The following is a 22915-nucleotide window of genomic DNA, read 5'->3' as shown; positions in this document are numbered from 1 at the left end:
AAGCACTTAAATATCACAATTATCATTATTAATATTATATTATATGACTCTCAGGGATAGCCAGCCTAATTTCAAGAAGGGAGTTAAACATTCAATTCTAATCTGCCTTCTCAACCACCTCCCACCTCTTACCTCCATCAGGCCTTCTTATCTGGGGTGTACTACCTCATTACAAAGTGGACTGTGATGGATGCAATGTGGGAGGCTGGAAGTTTCTGAAGGGAGGAGGTGGACACCTGCCCCATCCAGCAAAGAAAGCCCTGAAAGGGGCCTGGACACACCCATCCTCTACCCGCCCTGTTGAGCCTGCTCTTCTGCTCCACAACCCAGTCTCTCCGCAGGCTGAGGAAAAGTCACTCTGGAGCCAGTTGCAGGCAGGGCCAGGCACCCAAGGTGCTCCATCTACCCCACGCTGAGCTGCAGCAAGGCCTGGAGGGATAGGTGAATATAGAAGAGCAGCATGGCTTAGTGGATTAAGCCTGGGCCTGAAAGTCAGAAGGTCCTGGACTCTAATCCCAGTTCTGCCACCTGTCTGCTGCATGACCTTGGGCAAGTCACTTAATTTCATTGGGCCTCAATTACCTCATCTGTTTAATGAGAAATAAGAGTGTGAGTCCCATGTGGGACAGGGGCTGTGTCCAACCTAATTAACTAGTATCTACCCCAGTGCTTAGAACAGTCCTTGGCACACAGTAAGTCTTAACAAGTACCATAATTATTATTACTGGGAGTCAGAGTCCCATCATCTAATCATTCATTCATTCAATCGTATTTATTGAGCACTTACAGTGTGAACAGCACTGTATTAAGAGCTTGGGAAGTACAAATCAGCAACATATAGAGACGGTTCCTACGCAACAACGGGCTCCCAGCTCTGTCAGGGCTGCTGGGTGACCTGAAGCAAGCACCTACCTCACCATTCTGTGCCTCATTTTCCTTATCTGTAAAATGGGGATAAGATGCCTGCCCTCCCAAACTCTTACATTATAAGCCCCAGATGGGGCGGGGACTGTAGGTGGCCCCTGGAAATCCTCGACTCATCTCTCTCATTCAATCCACATATTCATTCTGTCACCAAATCCTGACAGCTCTACCTTAAAGAATTGCTAAAATCTGCCTTTTCCTCCAAACTGCTACTATGCTCATCGAAGCACTTGTCATATCCAACCTCAGCTAATCTATCAGCCTCTTGGCTGACCTCCCAACCTCCAACCTCTTCCTCACTCCATCCAGTCTATACTCCACTCTGCTGCCTGGATCATTTTATTTAAAAAATCATTCTTTGCACATCGCCCTAAGCCTTAAAAATCCCCAGAGGTTGCACATTAATCTTGGCAACAAACAGTTACTCCTTACCTTTGGCTTTAAAGTACTCAATTGGCTCTCCCACCCTTCCTATTTTACCTCGCTCCTCTCCACTACAACCCCCACACACTTCACTCCTCTTACACCAACCTTCTCACTGTAGCTCAATCTCGTCTCTCTCGCTGTTGACCACGTCCTCCCTCTAGCCTGGAACTCCCTCCCAGCTTTGCATCCAGCAGATCCCATCCTCAAAGTCCTACTAAAATCCTATCTCCTACAAGAGGTTTTCTTTGATCCACATCTAATTTCCCCATCGAATTCTTCCTTCCTTCTTCATCATCTATGCTCTTGGATCTGTACCCTCTAAGCACTTTGATACTCACCTCACCCCCACAGCACTTTAGTACAAATCCTGTTGCTTTGCTGCTTCCCCTACCTGAAATCTATTTTAATGTTTGTCTTGCCCACAAAACTGCAAGGCCTTGAGGCCAGGGATCCTGTCTACAAGCCCTACTGTACTGTATGCTCCCAAGTGCTTAGTGCAGTGGTCTGCTCATAATAAGCACTCAATAAATCCCACTGAATTATTGATTAATTGATTGTCTCTAGAGACACACATACCTGAATGGAAGAAAGGGGGGATTTGAGCCACATAAAAGAGCTCTGTAGGCATCTTCTGGTGTCTTCTGTAGGTAGATTACCTATAACAAATACATTGCAATATTTAGAAAACTATAACAATGTTGCTTTTTAATTTGTTAAGCAGTTAAAAGGTGCTTTGCTAACACTGTGTGATTACATGAAACCCAGTTAAGTCACACTCTCTGGCCTATGATAAGCGCACAGTATAAGGGGAGGAAGTGGGAACCAGACGTGTAGAAAAATGAGATTATAATCAGATCAACAAGAAAATTGGCAAAAACGATGACAAAAATTATCAACAGTAAAATAATGTAAAAATTAATGAGGGGTAGTCTTGGACACAGCCGGTGTTTCTTAACATACTACTACTACTACTACTTGAGCTCCACACCAATTTAGGCAAAAAGTGTCCCGAATGAGAAACTTCCCCAGTCATTCCAAAGCCCTAAGTGTTCAGGTTGGGAGCATCTGCAAACCTGCAAGGAGTGTTTTTTCTGACAGACAGGAGGAAAGGAAAGGGCTGTCCCAGTGGTCAGAGGCAGCCTGGCCTAATGGTAAGAACACAGGCCTGAGATTCAGGGGATCTGGATTCTACTTCTGGCTCTGCCATTTGTCTGCTGCGTGACCCTGGGCAAGTCACTTCATTTCTCTGTACCTGAGTTTCCTCATCTGTAAAATGGAGATTAAATACCTGTACTCACTCCTACTTAGACACGAGCCTCATGTGTGATAGGGACTGTCCAACCTAATTACCTTGCATCTATTAAGCTCTTAGTATGATCAAACCATCGATGTCAATGGTATTTATTGAGTAGTTACTGTGTGCAGAGCACTGGCTAAGCACTGGAGAGAGTACAGCACAAAAGAGTTAATAAAATATGTTCCCTACACACAAGGAACAGCATGGCATAATGGATAGAGCATGGCCCTTGGAGTAAGAAGGTCATGAATTCTAATCCTGGCTCCGCCACTTGTCTGCTGTGTGGCCTTAGGCAAGTCACTTCACTTCTCTGTGCTTCAGTGGCCTCATCTGTAAAATGGGGATTAAGACTGAGCCTCATACGGGACAGGGACTGTGTCCAACCCTATTTCCCAGTGCTTAGTACAGTGCCTGGCACATAGTACGCCCTTAACAAATACCTCAATTGTTATAATTACTATTAGAGGGGTACACAGAGATTAAAATAAATTATGAATATGTACACAAGTGCTGTGGGGCTGAGGGTCGGGTGAATATCAAGTGCTTAAAGTCTATATATGCAAGGGAATAGGCAATAGGGGAGAATAGTGGGGAGGCAGTAAGGGGAAAGAGGGTTTAGCTGGGGAAGGCCTTGGGAAAGAGATGGGATTTTAGCAAGACTTTGAAGGTAAGGAGAGTGATGGTCTGTGGGATGCGAAGGAGGAGGGAGTTCCAGGCCAGAGCGAGGACATGAGCAAGTGGTCGAATGCGAGGTAGACAGGATTGAGGTACTGTGTGTAGGTTGGCATTAGAGTACCAAGTGTGAGGGTGCAGGTTGAAATGGGAAATTGGTATGGTAAGGTAGGAGGGGTGAAGCTGATGGAGTGCCTTAGAGTCTGTGGTTTGGAGCTTCTTTACAATGCAGAGGTGAATGGGTGACCACTACAGGTTCTTGAACAGTGGGGAGACCTGGAATGAATCTTTTTTTTTGAAAATGATCTAGGCTGCAGAGTGAAGTAAGGACTGGAGTGGGGACAGAGAGGAGGCAGAGAGGTGGGCAAGGAGGCTGATGCAGTAGTCAGGGCAATATAAGTGTTTGGATCAGTGTAGTAGCAGTTGGGATGGAGAAGCAGCGTGGCTCAGTGGAAAGAGCCTGGGCTTTGGAGTCAGAGGTCATGGTTTCAAATCCCAGCTCCACCAATTGTCAGCTGTGTGACTTTGGGCAAGTCACTTAACTTCTCTGGGCCTCAGCTGCCTCATCTGTAAAATGGGGATGAAGACTGTGAGCCCCCCTGTGGGACAACCTGATCACCTTGTAACCTCCCCAGCGCTTAGAACAGTGCTTTGCACATAGTAAGCGCTTAATAAATGCCATTATTATTATTATTATGGAGAGGAAAGAGTGAGTTTTAGCGATGGTGTGAAGGTTGAACTGAGAGTATTTGGTGATAGAATGAATATGTGGGTTGAATGAGAAAGATGATTCAAGGATAATGCCAAGGTTATGAGTTTGTGAGACATGGAGGAGAGTGGTGTTAGAACAGTACAGTCCTTGGGCACATAGTAAGTGCTTAACAAATACCACAATTATTATTATTATTGTTTTTCAGGTCTGATTTCTCTCCTTGTCTGCCCCTGCCCCCCTCTCCATGCCATCTGATCTTGGAGTCCTGCTACTGCCAGAACTACAGCCTCAGGGATCTAGTTTCTGCCCACTCTTCATTCACAGAGGAACTGCTCCCACGCTAAACTGACACCTTGGTAGGATGCAAAGGGGAGACTGTTCTCTACTGAAATGCAAAGTGAAAGAATTGGCTTCAGGGGACTTCAAACCATGCTTTCTTTCCCTGATGTTCGTCAGAAAGAGCACTGCTATTTTTAAAATGGTTGAAGTGGGCAGTGTTATGTAGGAGCTAAGACCTTAGTCTTAGAGTTCTCATACTGACAGGATACATTCCCTTCCTGTCCCATTCAGCTTGGATCATTACATCAAAAGGTAGACATGAGGGCAGTCATTCCAAACTTAGGACACACTGAAGGCCAAGGAGGTCATCTGGTGACAGGACAGTCACATATTTAGAAAAAAAGAGCTTGAACTTTAGTGCAGATCACCTACAAGCACGCTTCCCTAGATAACTAAGGCCTGTACTATCAAAATGCCCTAAACCAGGCAGAAAATGAATGAAGTTTTACCATCACTGAATTCTACTGATAAGAGAGTTCTGAATTATTACTCAACTTGAGAAGGAATGTCAAGGAGAGGGATGAGAAGGAGCATGGCTTACTGGAATGAGCACAGGCCTGGGAGTTGGAGGATTTTTTAAAAAATGGTATTTGTTAAGCACTTACTTTGTGCCAGGCACTTTTCAAAGCACTGGGGTAGATACAAGGTAATCAGCCTGAACACAATTCATGTCCCACATGAGGCTCACAGTCTTCATCCCCATTTTACAGGTGAGAGAACTGAGGCACAGAGAAGTTAAGTGGCTTGCCCAAGGTCACACAGCAGACAAGTGGCAGAGCTGGAATTACAACCCAGGACCTTCTGACTCCCAGGCCCCTGCTCCATCAATCAATCAATCGTATTTATTGAGCGCTTACTTTGTGCAGAGCACTGAACTAAGCGCTTGGGAAGTACAAGTTGGCAACATATAGAGACGGTCCCTACCCAACAGTGGGCTCACAGTCTAAAAGGGGGAGACAGAGAACAAAACCAAACATACTAACAAAACAAAATAAATAGAATAGATATGTACAAGTAAAATAAATAGAGTAATAAATATATACAAACATATATACATATATACAGGTGCTCCATCCACTAGGCAATGCTGCTTCTAGATCTGGATTCTAATCCTGGCTCTGCCACTCACCTGCTATGTGACCCTGGGCTAGTCACTTAACTTCTCTGAGACTCAGTTGCCTAATCTATAAAATGGGGATTAAATCTTCCTCTCTCCAACAGACCATGAGCCCCGTAAGGGACAGGGACTGTGACAAATCTGACTCGCTTGTATCTACGCCAGTGCTTAGTACAGTGCCTAGCAAGTAGTAAGTGCTTAACATGTGTCATTTAAAAAAAATAATGAGAAATGGGTACGCCATCCTGTACTGACTTCAGATCGTCATACTGCTGCCTGGCATACTCTGCTTCTTCTCTCTCCTATTCAGATGGGGCTCAAAGAATCTTCCCTGTTTGGTATATCACCACCACCTCCATTAGTTTGGATCACTGAGCATTGATGGTAACATGAAAATACTCAGAAGACTGACTAAGGCTTGCAAAGTTCCAACAACAGTTACAAAAATTCAAACACTAATTAAAACAGTGATAGAAAGAACTAGAATTTGGGAAATGAGCTGAACCAAGATGCAATGGTTAATGACACACCCCAGGGTTGCCTAAATGATCACCAATATAAATTTAAATCAACTGAATCAAATTAAAATTTAAATCTAAAACTTACTAATTTCTAAGGTCACGATTCATGCAAACTTTCAAATATGAACTATCAGAATACTAAAAATACACTCAACCCACTTGTTTTAGAAACAATAAACCTCATCCCTTAAGATAAATTGCTCCTTCAATAGAATCCTTTTAGGAAAGCTAATGTAATGCTGAATAATCCATCTAATCACAAGCAAGAGAGGATCAATTATCAATCACTGTTGTAGAGGCCAAACTAGATTACATTTTTGCAAAAGTAAATTTAAATTATTTCACGAAAACCAAATGTGACTAGTGATTGTAAAAGTTGCTTTATAGCCTATCCTCTTTCTACACTATTTAGAGCTCTCCTAGCAATATTAAATATCCATGAATACTCTCCCCATCTAGAACAAGCTGCTCGATTAGATACACTTAGCATAAAGAAAAGAAAGCTTGACTCCCGTAAACTGTTTGATTCTCATTACCTTCCCGGTTTGGACAGTCTCATTATATGTGGTCCAGTGCTCGTGACCAATGTTCTCAATGTAAGCTGAGATCCTTTGTTTTTATTTTTAGACCCCTGCTCAAATATTAATAAGGGCAAAATGGAACTTTCCAGAGGCCATCTAGATTTCACTAAAATTCCTGGGGTAGTTAGGCATGTCACAGGAGGGAGAAAGAGAGGAACTGAATGAAAGCTTTCAAAACACTCCAAAATAGCTTAAATTAGTACAAATGCACAGGGCTTCAGTGGTGAAGTCACCAGTAACCCATCCTCCATCCTCCCTTACAACAGCCAGAGGCACATTTCCCAGCAGTGTCTCCTGACTGAAGAAAAAAAAAAAGGTTTCCACTCAAGACAGCCAATGAGGTCACTATCAATCAATTAACAATATCTGTTGGACACATTGTGTGCAGAGCACTGTACTAAGTGCTTGGGAGAGTACAGTACAATTGAGTTGGTAGACACATTCCCTGCCCACAAGGAGATTACAGTCTAGAGGGGAAAGCAAACCCACCCAAGGCAAAAAGGCTATAGGAGGAAATGTCTTATTCTCCCTGATCTTGTCACTTTTACTGCACTTAACCTTAGAACTAAACTATCAGAGATTTTGCTGAATCAAAGTGCCTCTTTTTCTCTTTTAAGTATATTGTGCTCAATTCTCAAGAAGTGTTTTGGAGGAAAACAATTTCCTCATTTTTCAATCAATCAATCAGCATTACCTACTGAGTGCTTACTTTGTGCAGAACACTGAACTAAGTGCTTGGGAGGAGAGTACATTACAATACAGTTGGTAGACATGATCCCAGACAACAAGGAGCTTCCAGTTTAAAGGGGGATGGACTGTCTGGACCAAAATTGGTACCTGTCCTCTCCCCCTGAATGACTGTGTAACCCCGATCTGAGAGAACTGTCCCACCCCACAGGTTGATACTAAACCTGTCCAGGTAGAGTTACTAATTTTCTTCTTTGGTTCACAGAGCCCTGGAGAGGCAGCCAGTCCTCGGCCTGACTGAACTGATCACAGGGTTTATAGTAACTGAATCAGGCTCAGGGCCAAAGTAGAGCTAGGCAAGGCCCAAGTCCTTATTTCTGGGTTAAGTCCCACAGCCCCCTTGGGCACCCAACACAGGGGAGACCCCTCCCCAGCTGCTACAAGGCAGCCCCTCCTTCTCCCCACCCCGACTCTACGTAAGAAGCAGAGGAGACGATGGTACCAGAGAATCAATCAATCAATCAATCAATCGTATTTATTGAGCGCTTACTATGTGCAGAGCACTGTACTAAGCGCTTGGGAAGTACAAATTGGCATCACATAGAGACAGTCCCTACCCGATAGTGGGCTCACAGTCTAAAAGGGGGAGACAGAGAACAGAACCAAACATACCAACAAAATGAAATAAGTAGGATAGAAATGTACAAGTAAAATAAATAAATAAATAAATAAACAGAGTAATAAATATGTACAACCATATATACATATATACAGGTGCTGTGGGGAGGGGAAGGCGGTAAGGCGGGGGGATGGAGAGGGGGACGAGGGGGAGAGGAAAGAAGGGGCTCAATCTGGGAAGGCCTCCTGGAGGAGGTGAGCTCGCAGCAGGGCCTTGAAGGGAGGAAGAGAGCTAGCTTGGCGGATGGGCAGAGGGAGGGCATTCCAGGCCCGGGGGATGACGTGGGCCGGGGGTCGATGGCGGGACAGGCGAGAGCGAGGTACAGTGAGGAGATTAGTGGTGGAGGAGCGGAGGGTGCGGGCTGGGCAGTAGAAGGAGAGAAGGGAGGTGAGGTAGGAGGGGGCGAGGTGATGGAGAGCCTTGAAGCCCAGGGTGAGGAGTTTCTGCCTGATGCGCAGATTGATCGGTAGCCATTGGAGGTTTTTGAGGAGGGGAGTGATATGTCCAGAGCGTTTCTGGACAAAGATAATCCGGGCAGCAGCATGAAGTATGGATTGAAGTGGAGAGAGACACGAGGATGGGAGATCAGAGAGAAGGCTAGTGCAGTAGTCCAGACGGGATAGGATGAGAGCTTGAATTAGCAGGGTAGCGGTTTGGATGGAGAGGAAAGGGCGGATCTTGGCAATGTTGCGGAGCTGAGACCGGCAGGTTTTGGTGACGGCTTGGATGTGAGGGGAGCCCCTGAAGAAGAGGGTCCAGTTAGTCAGTCAGTCAGTCAATTGTATCTATTGAGCTATTACCGTAGAAGTATTCATTCTTTCATTCAATCGTATTTATTACTATTTATTTTGTTAATGATGTGCATATAGCTTTAATTCTATTTGTTCTGACGATTTTGACACCTGTCCACGTTTTGTTGTCTGTCTCCCCCTTCTAGACTGTGAGCCCGTTGTTGGGCAGGGACCGTCTCTATATGTTGCCGACTTGTACTTCCCAAGCACTTAGTATAGTGCTCTGCACACAGTAAGTGCTCAATAAATACGATTGAATGAATGAATGAATTTATAGAGCGCTTACTGTGTGCAGAGCACTGTACTAAGCGCTTGGGATGTACAAATCAGCAACATATAGAGATGGTCCCTACTCAACAACGGGCTCACAGTCTAGAAGGGGGAGAGACAGACGACAAAACAAAGCAAGTAGTGTGGCTTAGGAAATAGAACACAGGCCTGGGAGTCAGAAGGACCTGGGTTCTAATATCGCCTCCACCACATGTCTGCTGTGTGACCTTGGGCAAGTCACTTCACCTTTCTGGGCCTCATTTACCTCATCTGTAAAATGGGGATTAAGAGCGTGAGCCCCACGTGGGACGGGGACTATGTCCAACCTAATGCGTTATCTACCAAGTGCTTAGAACAGTGCTGGGCACATAATATGCATTTAACATGAAGCATAATAATTATTATTATTATCACTTTGTGCAAAGCACTGTACTAAGCGCTTGGGAGAGTACAAGAGAACAGACACATTCCTACCTCACAATGAACTTACAGCCTAGGGACTAGTTTACAGTCTAGAGTCTACAGAGCTTTCAGTCTACAGTCTCCTGCTCTGAGCCTAAACCCAGAATGCCCAGTGCTGGAAGTTCAAGTAGTATTTTAAATCACAGACTTGATGTGGGACAGAGACACCAAGAGACACATTCATTCAATCATATTTATTAAGCTCCTACTGTGTGCACAGCACTGTACTAAGCGCTTGGGAAGTACAAGTTGGCAACATATAGGGACAGTCCCTACCCAACAACGGGCTCACAATCTAGAAGGGGGAGACAGACAAAACAAAACATGTGGACAGGTGTCAAGAACAGAACAAACAGAATTAAAGCTAAATGCATATCATTAACAAAATAAATAGAATAGTAAATATGTACAAGTAAAATAGAGTAATAAACCTGTACAAACATATTCATTCAATCAATCAATTGTATTTATTGAGCACTTACTGTGTGCAGAGCACTGTACTAAGTGCTTGGGAAGTACAAGTTGGCAACATATAGAGACGGTCCCTACCCAACAGCGGGCTCACAGTCTAGAAGATATACAGGTGCTGTGGGAAGGGGAAGGAGGTAGGGTTGGGGGGGGATGGGGAGGAGGGGAGGGAAAAGGGGGCTCAGTCTGGGAAGGCCTCTTGGAGGAGGTGAGCTCTCAGTAGGGCTTTGAAGGGAGGAAGAGAACTAGCTTGGCGGATGTGTGGAGGGAGGGCATTCCAGGCCAGGGGTCGATGGCGGGACGGGCGAGAACGAGGTACAGTGAGGAGGTTAGCAGCAGAGGAACGGAGGGAGCGGGCTGGGCTGTAGACGGAGAGAAGAGAGGTGAGGTAGGAGGGGGCGAGGTGATGGACAGCCTTGAAGCCGAGGGTGAGGAGATTCTGCCTGATGCGTAGGTTGATTGGTAGCGACTGGAGATTTTTGAGGAGGGGAGTAACATGCCCAGAGCATTTCTGCACAAAGATGATCCGGGCAGCAGCCTGAAGTATAGACTGAAGTGGGGAGAGACAGGAGGATGGGAGATCAGAGAGGAGTGGTATTAAATAGAAGGGGAACTAGTATAGATTACCAATTTCTCTGAATGTAGACAAGTGGGTAGTGGAGAGGATAATTGCTGTATAATAATAATAATAATTGTTGTATTTTTTTAAGTGCTTATTATATGCCAGACACCGTACTAAGCGCTGGGGGTGGATACAAGCAAATCGGGTTGGGCAAAGTCCCTGTCTCACGTGGGGCTCACAGTCTTGATCCCCATTTTGCAGATGAGGTAACTGAGGTACAGGGTAGTGAACTGACTTGCCCAAAGCCACACAACAGACAAGTGGTGGAGTTGGGATTAGAACTCGTGACCTTTCAACTCCCAGGCCCGTGCTCTGCTCACTACATGCTGCTTCCGTTCATAGGCTTGGAATGGTTTGACTCATCTTTCCAGGAGTCTCCTGTGAGTGGACCACAGAAAATTGTCCCTTTCTAAACCATAAGATCCTAGGCAGGGAACAGGTCTACTAAATCTGCTGTATGATATCCTCCCAAGCGCATCATACAGTGGTCTACACAAAGTAAGAGCTCGATAAATATGATTGACTGATATCCTAGAGGCTATCTCAGCAGGAACAATAACTGAAAAGACCGGGTGTTTTAAGCTTTCATAAAATATCCTCATGGCTGCTTCATATTGAGGCTGCTGCTAAAATAGAGTTTTAGTGTATCTTCCATTAGCAGCTCAGAGATATTGGTTCTAATCTCAGATTTCCCTGTGACTTTCCTTAAGCCCCTTAAAGTCTCAGTGACTCAGTACTGCATCTGTTTGGTGGTGTGAAAATTGATTAGATCGTGTCCACGAAGTTCTTCGTGCTTTTTCTGTCCAAGCAGCTCAGAGCAAACAGGAAAACTATTGGGGATCTCACAACCTATCTTCCTCATAGAACCTTCTTTTCAGAAAAGAAAGGAAATAGACAGTATTCTGTATTATAGTAAGTGCTCAATAAATACTATCCTTATACTCCCCCATATTTATCTGAGAGGAATCTCTCGTTTCCTCTACCAGTAATTTATTTTAATGCTTGTCTCTCCTTCTAGACTGTTAACTATTTGTGGGCAGGGACTGTAAACTATTGCAGAAGTCCCTACCTGCCTTCCTCATGGAATTTCCTATTGAGAAAAAGAATGACAGGCAGTATTTTGTGTATAGTAAGTGCTTAATAATTACTATCCTGATATTCTCCCATATTTATCCTTATACTCTCTCATTTCCCCTATCTATAATTTATTTGAATACTCATCTCTCAAGACTGTAAGTTCCTTATGGGCAGAGACTGTGTTTACCAACTCTATTGTATTGTGTTCTCTCAAGCAGTTAGTATACTGCTCTGCACAAGCATTCAGTACAGTGCTCTGCACTCAGTAAGACTCAAAAGCAACGTGGCTCAGTGGAAAGAACATGGGCTTTGGAGTCAGAGGTCATGGGCTCGAATCCCAGCTCTGCCAATTGTCAGCTGTGTGACTTTGGGCAAGTCACTTGACTTCTCTGTGCCTCAGTTACCTCATCTGGAAAATGGGAATTAAGACTGTGAACCCCTGTGGGACAATCTTATCACCTTGTAACCTCCCCAGAGCTTAGAACAGTGTTTTGCACATAGTAAGTGTTTAATAAATGCCATTATCATTATTATTATTATTAACTGAGTGACTGATTGACTACCAAGATATTCATAGAACCCTTAGACTGGCACCCATGACCTGCTAGGCCTTGAGGGAGTTTCAAGAGGCTCAGCTTTAATTATTTTGTATTGTAGTCTCCCAAGCATTCAGTACAGTGCTCTTTACACATTCATTCATTCATTCAATCAATCGTATTGACTGAGTGCTTACTGTGTGCACTGTACTAAGCGCTTGGGAAGTACAAGTCGGCAACATATAGAGACAGTCCCTACACAACAACGGGCTCACAGTCTAGAAACATAGTAGGTGTTGAATAAATACCATAGATTGATTGACTGAATCATCATCATCATCAATCGTATTTATTGAGCGCTTACTGTGTGCAGAGCACTGTACTAAGCGCTTGGGAAGAACAAATTCGCAACATATAGTGACTGTCCCTACCCAACAGTGGGCTCATGACTGGGCAGTGGTGCTCCAGAGCTCTGAAGAGGTTGTTTGAGCAACATCAACCCCATTTTGGGCTGGGGTTGGGGGAAAGGGCCCCACCACTCCAGCAAACCTGGGAAAGGAGTCTGTGTGAACACACACATGCTGTGCAGGGCACAGACTCTCCAATGCAGGCTCCACCAGCCTATAGGGACAGTTGTGTTCATATGTTCACACTCACTCATTCAATCGTATTTATTGAGTGCTTACTGTGTGTAGAGCACTGTACTAAGCACTTGGGAAAAACAATTCAGCTATAAAGAGAGACAATCCCTGCCCATAATGGGCTCACAGTCTAAAATGGGGGAGACAGACATCAAAACAAGTAAACAGGCATCAGTAGCATCATTATAAATAATCATAGACAGATACCCATAATTGATAAAAATAAATAGAATTATAAATATGTACATATATACAGAAGGGCTGTGGGGTGGGAAGGGGGTTAGAGCAAAGAGAGCAAGTTGGGGCGATGGGGAGGAGGAGCAGAGGAAAGGGGGGACTTAGTCTGGGAAGGCCTCCAGAGGAGGCGGCACTCCCAGCCATCAGGAACAGCCACTTTTGTGTCAGATAGCATTCCAAGTTTCAGTGGTTCAGCTTAGTACTAGTCACAGTCTTATTGAGCATGCCCTGGGTGAAATGTGCTGTATGAAGCATCTGGGAAAATACAAGGGAAACATGAGGCACACTCTCTGCCTAGAAAGAGGTTACACTCTAAAACCAGCTCCCATAGTCAACTGCTGTGCGACCATAGGCAAGTCATTTAATAATAATAATAATAATAATAATGGTATTTGTTAAGCACTTAACTATGTTCCAGGCACTGTACTAAGCACCTTCTCTGTGCCTAAGTTACCTCATAATAATAATAATAATAATGATGCTGGTATTTGTTAAGCACTTACTGATGTGCCAGGCACAATAATAATAATAATAATAATGGCATTTTATTAAGCACTTACTATGTGCAGAGCACTGTTCTAAGCGCTGGGGAAGATACAAGGCAATCAGGTTGTCCCATAGGGGGCTCACAGTCTTCATCCCCATTTTACAGATGAGGTAACTGAGGCACAGAGAAGTTAAGTGACTTGCCCAAAATCACACAACTGACAATTGGCAGAGCTGGGATTTGAACCCATGACTTCTGACTCCAAAGCCCAGGCTCTTTCCACTGAGCCACGCTACTTCTCTGCATATACTAAGTGCTGTGGTAGATACAAACAAATAGGGATGGACACAGTCCCTGTCCTGCATGGGGCTCACAATCTCAAGCCCCATTTTCCAGATGAGGTAACTGAGGCACAGGGAAGTTCAAGTGACTTGCCCAAGGCCACACAACAGACAAGTGGAGGAGCCAGGTTTTGAACCCATGACCTTCTGATTCCCAAGCCTCTGCTCTATCCACTACACTATGCTGCTTCTCCTCCACCAGTCTGATAACAGCAATCTGGGACAATTTAAATCTAGCTCAGCTGGGAGAGGTACACCAGCCTTTCTAAAGCCCACCAATGACAAGCACCATCCAAAGAAAACCTGTTTCCCATTTCCAACAGCTCTTCTGGAAAATGGGAATAAAGAGTGTGTGGAAAAGGACCTGTATCCCACCTGATTAGCTTGTAGCTGCCCCAGCGCTTAGTACAGTGCCTGCCACCTAGTAAGCACTTAACAAATACCATTAAAAAGCTATGTGGGGCCAGGACCAAGGCTTTCAGTGCATAAAGAGCTGGGCTGGTCCTTATTCATTCATTCAATTGTATTTATTGAGTGCTTACTGTGTGCAGAGCCCTGTACTAAGTGCTTGGGAAGTACAAGTTGGCAACATATAAAGACAATCCCTACACAACAGTGGGCTCACAGTCTAGAAGGGGGAGGCAGACAACAAAACAAAACATATTAACAAAATAAAATAAATAGAATAGTAAATATGTACAAGTAAAATAGAGTAATAAATATGTTCAAACATATATACAGGTGCTGTGGGGAGGGGAAGGGGGGATGGGGAAGGGGATAAGGGGAAGAGAAAGGAGGGGGCTCAGTCTGGGAAGGCCTCATGGAGGAGGTGAGCTCTCCTGCATGCCTGCTCCCCAATTTGTGATACTAAGGGGGAGGTCTATTGGAGAACTCCTGAATATGACTGAATGAATGAATGAGTACTTGATAAGGATAATGAAAGGGGCTCGCAAAGTTCCTGGGTGCAATATAGTGACAAAACTTGGTTTGGAAGAGTTGTAACCAATCAATTTATTGGTTGCTTCTGACTGGGAGTCAGAGGGTCATGGGTATTTATTGAGTGCTCATTTTGTGCAAATCACTGTGCTAAGTGCTTGGGAGAGTACAATATAAAACAGAGAAGCAGCATGGCTTAGTGGAAAGAGTCTAGGCTTGGGAGTCAGAGGGCATGGGCTCTAATCCCGGCTCTGCCACTTGTCAGCTGTGTGACTTTGGTCAAGTCACTTCACTGGGCCTCAGTTCCCTCATCTGTAAAATGGGGATTAAGACTGTGAGTCCCACGTGGGACAACCTGATTACCTTGTATTCCCTCCCATCGCTTAGAACAGTGCTTGACACATAGTAAGCACTTAACAAATGCCATCATTATTATTATTATTACTAAAACAGCATAACCTAGTGGATAGAGCACAGGGCTGGGAATCAGAAGGACCTGGGTTCTACTCCCAGCTCCACCATTTGTCTGCTGTGTGACCTTGGGTAAGTCACTTAACTTCTCTGGAACTTAGTTACCCCATCTGTAAAATGGGGGTTAAGACTGTGAGCCCCAGACTTGGACTGTGTCCAAACTAATTACTTCGTACCTACCCAGCACTTAGAACAGTGCCTGGAACCTAGTAAATACAAAAACAATACCATAAAAAAGAAAAAAAATGGTGTTAGTAGGTATGTTCCCCACCCACAGTGAGATTACAGAGAAAGATAAACATTAATTGAAATTATGGATCTGTACATAAACAGTGAGGGGCTGAAAATGGGGTTAATATCAAGTGCTTAAAGGATACGAATCTAAATGAATAGGTGATTCATTAATTCATTCATTCAATCATATTTATTGAGCGCTTACTGTGTGCAGAGCACTGTACTAAGCGCTTGGGAGCTACAAGTTGGCAACATATAGAGACGGTCCCTACCCAACAGCGGGTTCACAGGCTAGAAGGGGGAGACAGACGACAAAACAAAACATATTAACAAAATAAAATAAATAAATATGTACAAGTAAAATAGAGTAATAAATATGTACAAGCATATATACATATATATAGGTGCTGTGGGGAGGGGAAGGAGGTAAGGCGGGCAGGATGGAGAGGGGAAGGAGGGGGAGAGGAAGGAGGGGGCTCAGTCTGGGAAAGCCTCTTGGAGGAGGTGAGCTCTCAGTAGGGCTTTGAAAGGAGGAAAAGAGCTAGTTTGGCGATGTGCGGAGGGAGGGCATTCCAGGCCAGGGGGAGGACGTGGGCCGGGGGTCGACGGCGGGACAGGCGAGAACAAGGCACAGTGAGGAGGTTAGCGGCCGAGGAGTGGAGGGTGTGGGCTGGGCTGTAGAAGGAAAGAAGGGAGGTGAGGTTGGAAGGGGCGAGGTGATGTTGAACAGAGTAGGGGAAATAAGGGCTTGGTCAGGGAAGGCCTCTTGGAGGAGATGTGATTTTACTAGAGCTACGAAGGTATGGAGAGTGGGTCTGTTCGATATCAAGAGGGAGGGTGTTTTACGCCAGATGGAGGATGTGGAAAAGAAGTCAGTGGTGAGATAGACAAGAGTAAGGTACAGTGGCATTAGAGGAGTGGAGTGGCTGAGTCGCAGTAGTAAATCGTCACGGTAAAGTAGGATGAAGCAAGCTGATTGACTGCCTTAAAGCCAATGCTAAGGAGTTTCTGTTTGATGCAGAGGTAGCCGGACAACCATTGGGGTTTCTAGAGTAGTACGGAGATCACCCTAACTCCAATTTCCCTACAGACACCAGCTGGGCAAGAGATAAGAAGCCGTATGAACCCAGGGCACTCCAAACAACCCTATCTGTTAACCTGGCTTTGTAAACAAATGCAGCTAGCGTGTTCATGAAGAGCTGGTCCAGGCACCGCCTCGCTCATCTCCATCCCAAAGCTGCCCGCTGAGCTGCCTCCTCCACTGTGACACTTGTTAGGAAATAAATGGGAACATTTTTTGAAATGTTTGTACCTCCAGGCGGAGACGAAAGCATAGCTGCACCATCCCTGCATCGGCGGAGGCGGGTTGGCGATTCAGGGGCAAGTCATAGTCGGTCTCTGCAGCTGCCTCCCGCCTCAGTTTTTCAGCCGTGCCCCCAACCACGAATGACCCCCACTTCCAACGCCAATTTACAAAGCAGATGCTCTGCCAGCTGGGAGACTCCGCCAGGATCCACACTTTTTTTTTATGGTATCTGTTAAGCACTTACTATGTGCCAGGCACTGTACTAAGCACTGGGGTAATCAGGTTGGACACTGGTCCCTGTCCCAAATGGGGCTCACAGTCTTAATCCCCATTTTACAGATGAGGTAACCGAGGCACAGAGAAGTGACTTGCCCAAGGTCACACAGAGGACAAGTGGCAGAGCCAGGATTAGAACACTGGGCCACGCTGCCTCATCACCATCGCCTGCCTGACACCAGCCCAGGACACGAGAAGAACTCTCCCCGACATCCCTTCTGCTACCTCTGAAAAAAAAGCTCAGCAGGGTTTGGTTCTTTTTTGTTTTTACTATTTTTTAAATTAATGAATAGGTCTGGAAATCACACCCTACTCTGTCCCAGCCCCACTGCCATCCCTGCTGTAGAGCTAGACTGTAAGCTCATTGTGAGCAAGGAATGTCACTGTTGATTGTTGTATTGTACTTTCCCAAGTGCTTAATACATGTTCTGCACACAGTAAGCGCTCAATAAATACAACTGAATGAATTCTTCCCAATTCCGAGCCCCCTACCCAAGCAGAGACACCAAGTCCGAACTGGAAGTTCTCATTCACGAGCACCATCTTGGAAAGATTACATCACATATCACATGGGGGACAAAATGTGGTAGGGGGGAGTGGGGGGCAATAAAGATTCAGTTGCTTAGTACAGTGCTTTGCACCCAGTAAACACTCAATAAATACGACTGAGTGAATAAAGACTCTCACCTCAGAGCACATGATGTCATTCTGAAGTCAGCCCTGAAAGCAAACCCAGAGAAATCACCACTGGTTTATGGCAGTGGTTTGCAACTAACGCTAAAACCACTACTGGTACTTGGGTAGAGTGATTAGATTTGGCAGGGCCCAAAGCGGGCAAGGAGAGGAGTCAAAAAACATCTGGAAGATATGAGGGAGGAAATGAATAGAAAGAGTGAAAGTGTCAGGGGAAGGAAAGACACTGTTTCTAGGGGAACCAGCTCCCCAAGACAGGGACAGGATTGTGTGTTATGTGAAAGGAGAATAGCCCTAGACAATACAGATACAGACTGGCTGGAACCAGTTGCAAATTGACTAGGGCCCCTGCCAAGATGGAGGAGGAGCTGTCTGTCTATTACCTGACATGCCCTGGCCAGAACAACCTGACATGCGCAGCGATACAGATGACAGTTTTTTATGTAGCGAGAGCCTGAGGTGAATGTTCACGCCAAGTGTATGCAACATGCTAGCACATACCAATCCTGGACACTGGATGGGATAGGTAGAGAAGTGACCAACACTGCTCCAGCCTCTGGGCAGTGTTCACGCTAACCCCAAGGGATGGAGAAAGAGGACGGAGGGTTTTGGGTTTCAGTGGCCCCAGTGGGCTCAAGGTCTTTCAGTCTTTCTCTACAGGGTGCATGGTGTCACTCACTTTCTCATTTTCTGTCTCTGTCTCATTGGCTCACACTCTTGCACACTGGGGGTCCAAGTGCTGGGTCCTGGGTCTCCTGGTCATTGGATCTGTTGGCAGAGAGGGCTGCCCTGCCAGGATATAATGGCCTGCCAGAGGCCTAATCAATACTCGACTGATTAATGGTAATAATAATAATAATGGCATTTGTTAAGTGCTCACTATGTGCAAAGCTCTGTTCTAAGCGCTGGGGGGATACAACATGATTAGGTTGCCCCACGTGGGGCTCACAGTCTTAATCCCCATTTTACAGATGAGGTAACTGAGGCACAGAAGTTAAGTGACTTGCCCAAAGTCACACAGCAAACAAGTGGTGAAGCCGGGATTAGAGCCCAATGACCTCTGACTCCCAAGCCCGTACTCTTTCCACTGAGCCATGCTGTATTGAGTGCTTACCTGGGGCATGGACCTGTACTAAGCGTTTGGGAAATTGCAATCGATCAGTCAGTTAATGGTATTTATTGAGGGCTTACTCTGTGCAGACCACTGCACTAAGAATGTGGAAGAGTAAGATACAATAAAGTCAGTAGATATTATTCCTGGCCTCAAGGACCTTACAGTCTACAAAAAAAGTTTACGGTCTAAAGGGATTGTAAAATTAGATCAGCTCTTCTCAAGTAGCAGGTGTCACTTGCTACCAGCACCTCTTGTGGCTTCATTCATTCGTTCAATCGTATTTGTTGAGCGCTCACTGTGTGCAGAGCACTGTAGCATGTGGACAGAGAAGAGAAAGAGATGTTGTGTGAGGTCTTGGCTACCAAAAGGGGGAAGGAAGGGGGGACAGAAAGGAGCTGACAAAGAGCAGAATATGGAGTAGAAAACTTTACGAAAGTCGCAGCTTCCACGTCTTCATTTTAAACAGTATGCATACAGTACAGGTTTTTGAGAGCACTTAAGTCGGTTATCCTTCAGAAACACATTACATGTTTTGGGGTTTTTACGGTATTTGTTAAGTTCTTACTATGTGTCAAACTCTGTTCTAAGCACTGCGGCTCACGGGGGGGCAGGGGCGGGGAGCTCACGGTCAAACCAGGGAGAACAGGTATTTAATCCCCATTTTACAGTCGAGGAAACAGGCACAGAGAAGTTACATGACTTGCCCAAGGTCACACAGCAAGCAACTGGTAGAGCTGGAATTAGAACTCAGGTCCTCTGATTCCCAGGCCCATGATCTTTCCACTAGGCCACGCTGTTTTTCAATGTTTATTCTATATTTTGGGAGGTTTTTCCACCTACTTCCTCCTATGGTGATAGCCTCATGGATGAACAATACCTGCCCTAACTCTTCTCTAACATGCAATCACTTTTATTTTAATCTCTTAACTAAAAAGAAAGATTTCAACTTCAAATTTTTACTTGCAAAGAAAACTGGTAAACTGCATGACCAACTGTGATCATAACCATATAGTAATAAACAATATAAAGTTGATTTGAAGTGTCCAATCAAGAAATAATTTAAATCTTCAGTATCGAATTTTTTTTAATTAAAAAACAAATCTCTGAGCATTCTTGGAACATTTTTTTTTTCTCTACCACTGCTTTTGATTAAAGCTGTTATAAAGGAAAGCAAGTCATTATTCCGGTTCAGCAAGTTTAGACATCATTATGGTTATGTAGCACAACTCTAGGGAACAGAAAGCTATTGTGTGTGCTTTAACCAAAGGCTGGACAATGATTTGGGCTTACAAGTCAGTTAATGAGTTTTAGTAAGCTGCTGAGGGCCAAACATAAAATACCTGATATGCACAAAACATTTCAATAAAATAATTCTTGCATTTATCATCTAAGGAGTCTTTCATGTTGTCTCCACATAAATTTGCCACATCAATCTACCCACTAATGATAAATTTGAGACAGGTACTGACAGCACATGGACGATATTACTCAGACCTTTCCCTTTTCTGGATGTAGTCTTGGACTGGAGAGAATCAGCTGGTGAGCCAGGCTCACCACTGTCCATCATTGAGGACAACTGAGGCAGCCAATAAAAAGCAGAATTAATCACTCAATGGTATTTACTGAATATTTCCTATTTGCAGAGCACTCTACTAAGTGCTTGTGAGAGTATAATGAAATAAGTAGAAATGAGTCTAAGTCTCAAATATTGGATTCTGCCCTAAAAGCTACCACACAATCTAGCATATTACCTATCCAAGTTTTACAAGGAAGGGACCTAAAGGCATAAGAGTTTCAGAAATTAATTTGGAATCCAGGGATTGTAGGTTGCGGCTATAACACTTACCCTACCCTGCCTGATTTGAGTCACAGTGTCAAATTCTAATTTCTGTGGAGCATAAAAATTCCACTAGTGAGTGGAGAATGTGGGGAAAAACCCTATTCTAATACCCTCTGGTGATGTTTCTAAAATTATATATCTAAACCACACATGGCTTCTTCAAAGGAAGTTTGACAATCTCAGATTTTTATATCAGGCATTCTAATTTGGCAGGAAATGGATTTTAATAAGGCTGAAAGAAAATTCCCTCCAATTTAAAGCTTTTTGTGTGGAAAACAAATAAAATAAATAAATGAACTGTGGTATCCATTAAGCACTTCCTATGTGTCAAACACTGTACTAAGCACAGGGGTCAATAAAAGGTAATCGGGTCCCATAGGGGCTCACAGTCTTAGGAGAGAGAACAGATATTGAATCTCCATTTTGCAGGTGAAAGACCTGAGGCACAGAGAAGTTGGGTGACTTACACACAGCAGTTAAGTAGCTAAGCCAGGATTAGAACCCAGGTCCTCTGTCTCTCAGGCCCATGCTCTTTCCACTAGGTCATCCTACTTCTCCAGGCAATATTACCTAGATAATATATCTCCTGCTAGATAAAGTGAGTTCAGTTCTCCAGCAAAAGCAAGGGCTCTCAACTGCTCTTATACAAGCCTATCAGATTCTTTGAAATGATGATGATGCAGAGTTCTACCAACTCTGTTTTATATTGTACTCTCCCAAGTGCTTAGTACAGTGCTTTGTACACAGTACTCATTAAATATGATTGATTGATGGCTTACTATCTGCTAAGCACTGTGCAGTGGACAATGCAAGATAATTACAGCCAACACAGTCCCTGTCCCTCATAGGGCTCACAATCAAGAGGGAGGAAGAACAGGTATTATATAGCTACTTTACTGTGGAAATTTCCTTTAGACGAGGAAATTGGAGTGCAGATGAGCTACCCAACTAAGGTCACATGTGGGCAATGGAAGAGCCAGGATTAGAACCCAGGTCTCCTGACTCCCAGTCCAGTGCTTTTTTCACTAGGCCATGGTGCCTCACCCCAGCAAAAGGAGATTCCACTTGAATTTAATGTAAGGAAAAAGGTACAGAACTCAAGTAGAGTAGATGAGGCCTAGAGAGAATTGGTCAAAATCTAGGAAGTATCTTTCCTTAAACAAAATTTTTATTCCCAACACAACAGAATCAACATTAAATGCAATCAGTAGTGGCAGTAATGGTACTTACTGAGGTTTCACCAAGTGAATGCACTGAACTAGAGGGAAAGTACAACAGAACCACAAGATATGCTCCATGTCCATAAGGATGCCACATTTTAAAAGGAGAGACAGACATAAAAATATTTATAAACAATGGAATCAGAATAATGATTGAATGTGGACGTGAATATCCATCTACACTCAAGGGCTGGGGTTGGGTATTAGGCTCAGTGGAAAGAGCACAGGCTTTGGAGTCAGAGGGCATGGGTTTGAATCCCAATTCCACCACGTCTGCTGTGTGACCTTGGGCAAGTCACTTAACTTCTCTTAGCCTCAGTTACCTCATCTGTAAAATGGGGATTAAGACTGTGAGCCCCACGTGGGACAACCTGATCACCTTGTATTCCCCATTATTGTATAACAATAATAATAATAATAATCCTTGGAGTCATGTCTGCACACAGCAAACCTAGTAGTCGGCTAGAATATTTCAGGGATGCCACCAGTCCTGCCAAACAATACCTTGATTTGTAAGCCTGCCAAGGAGAGGAATTGGCCACCCTTACTTTACAGCACAATATGGCATTGAAGATCTGTGTTCAGTTGTTCTTATGCAAAGGTCACATGAATCTATAGGCAGTAAGTGCTCAATAAATCCCACTGATTGACTGGCTGATTTTTCTTGGGTGTTGACCTAATTAACAGTTCCCTGGGGCAGGTTTGGAGGTGGGACTAGTGGGTTCATGGCTCCCAAAACTCTGATTTTGAGGGTGTGGAATAATCTCTCACAATCTACTCACTCATCTTGTTCTCATTTCTCTCACCACCGACCTCTTGCTAACACTTGGGGTTCTTCTGCTTGGGGTTCTCTCCCCCTTTACATTCCACAGACTTCTGCTCTCCCTGTTTTCAAAGCCCTTCTGAAAGCTCATCTCCTTACCTCCCTATTACTTCCC

The 22915-nt window shown here is 44.4% G+C and overlaps 1 protein-coding gene across 4 annotated transcripts in view; it reads right to left on the bottom strand.

The window, feature by feature from the left end:
• Positions 1 to 22915, bottom strand: part of CDC14A (cell division cycle 14A) — a 212210-nt gene that overhangs the window by 116255 nt on the left and 73040 nt on the right. For all 4 annotated transcript variants that reach the window (XM_038745362.1, XM_038745360.1, XM_038745358.1 and 1 more), the window contains exon 5: positions 1927 to 2006. In XM_038745362.1, the coding sequence (XP_038601290.1) occupies positions 1927 to 2006 (80 nt within the window). The remainder of the gene's footprint in view (positions 1 to 1926; positions 2007 to 22915) is intronic.

Source organism: Tachyglossus aculeatus, chromosome 4 (genome assembly GCF_015852505.1).
Source record: "Tachyglossus aculeatus isolate mTacAcu1 chromosome 4, mTacAcu1.pri, whole genome shotgun sequence".
NCBI lineage: Eukaryota > Metazoa > Chordata > Mammalia > Monotremata > Tachyglossidae > Tachyglossus > Tachyglossus aculeatus.
The sequence above is the reverse complement of the archived record's forward strand: the minus strand, read 5'-3'. Positions and strand labels throughout refer to the sequence as shown.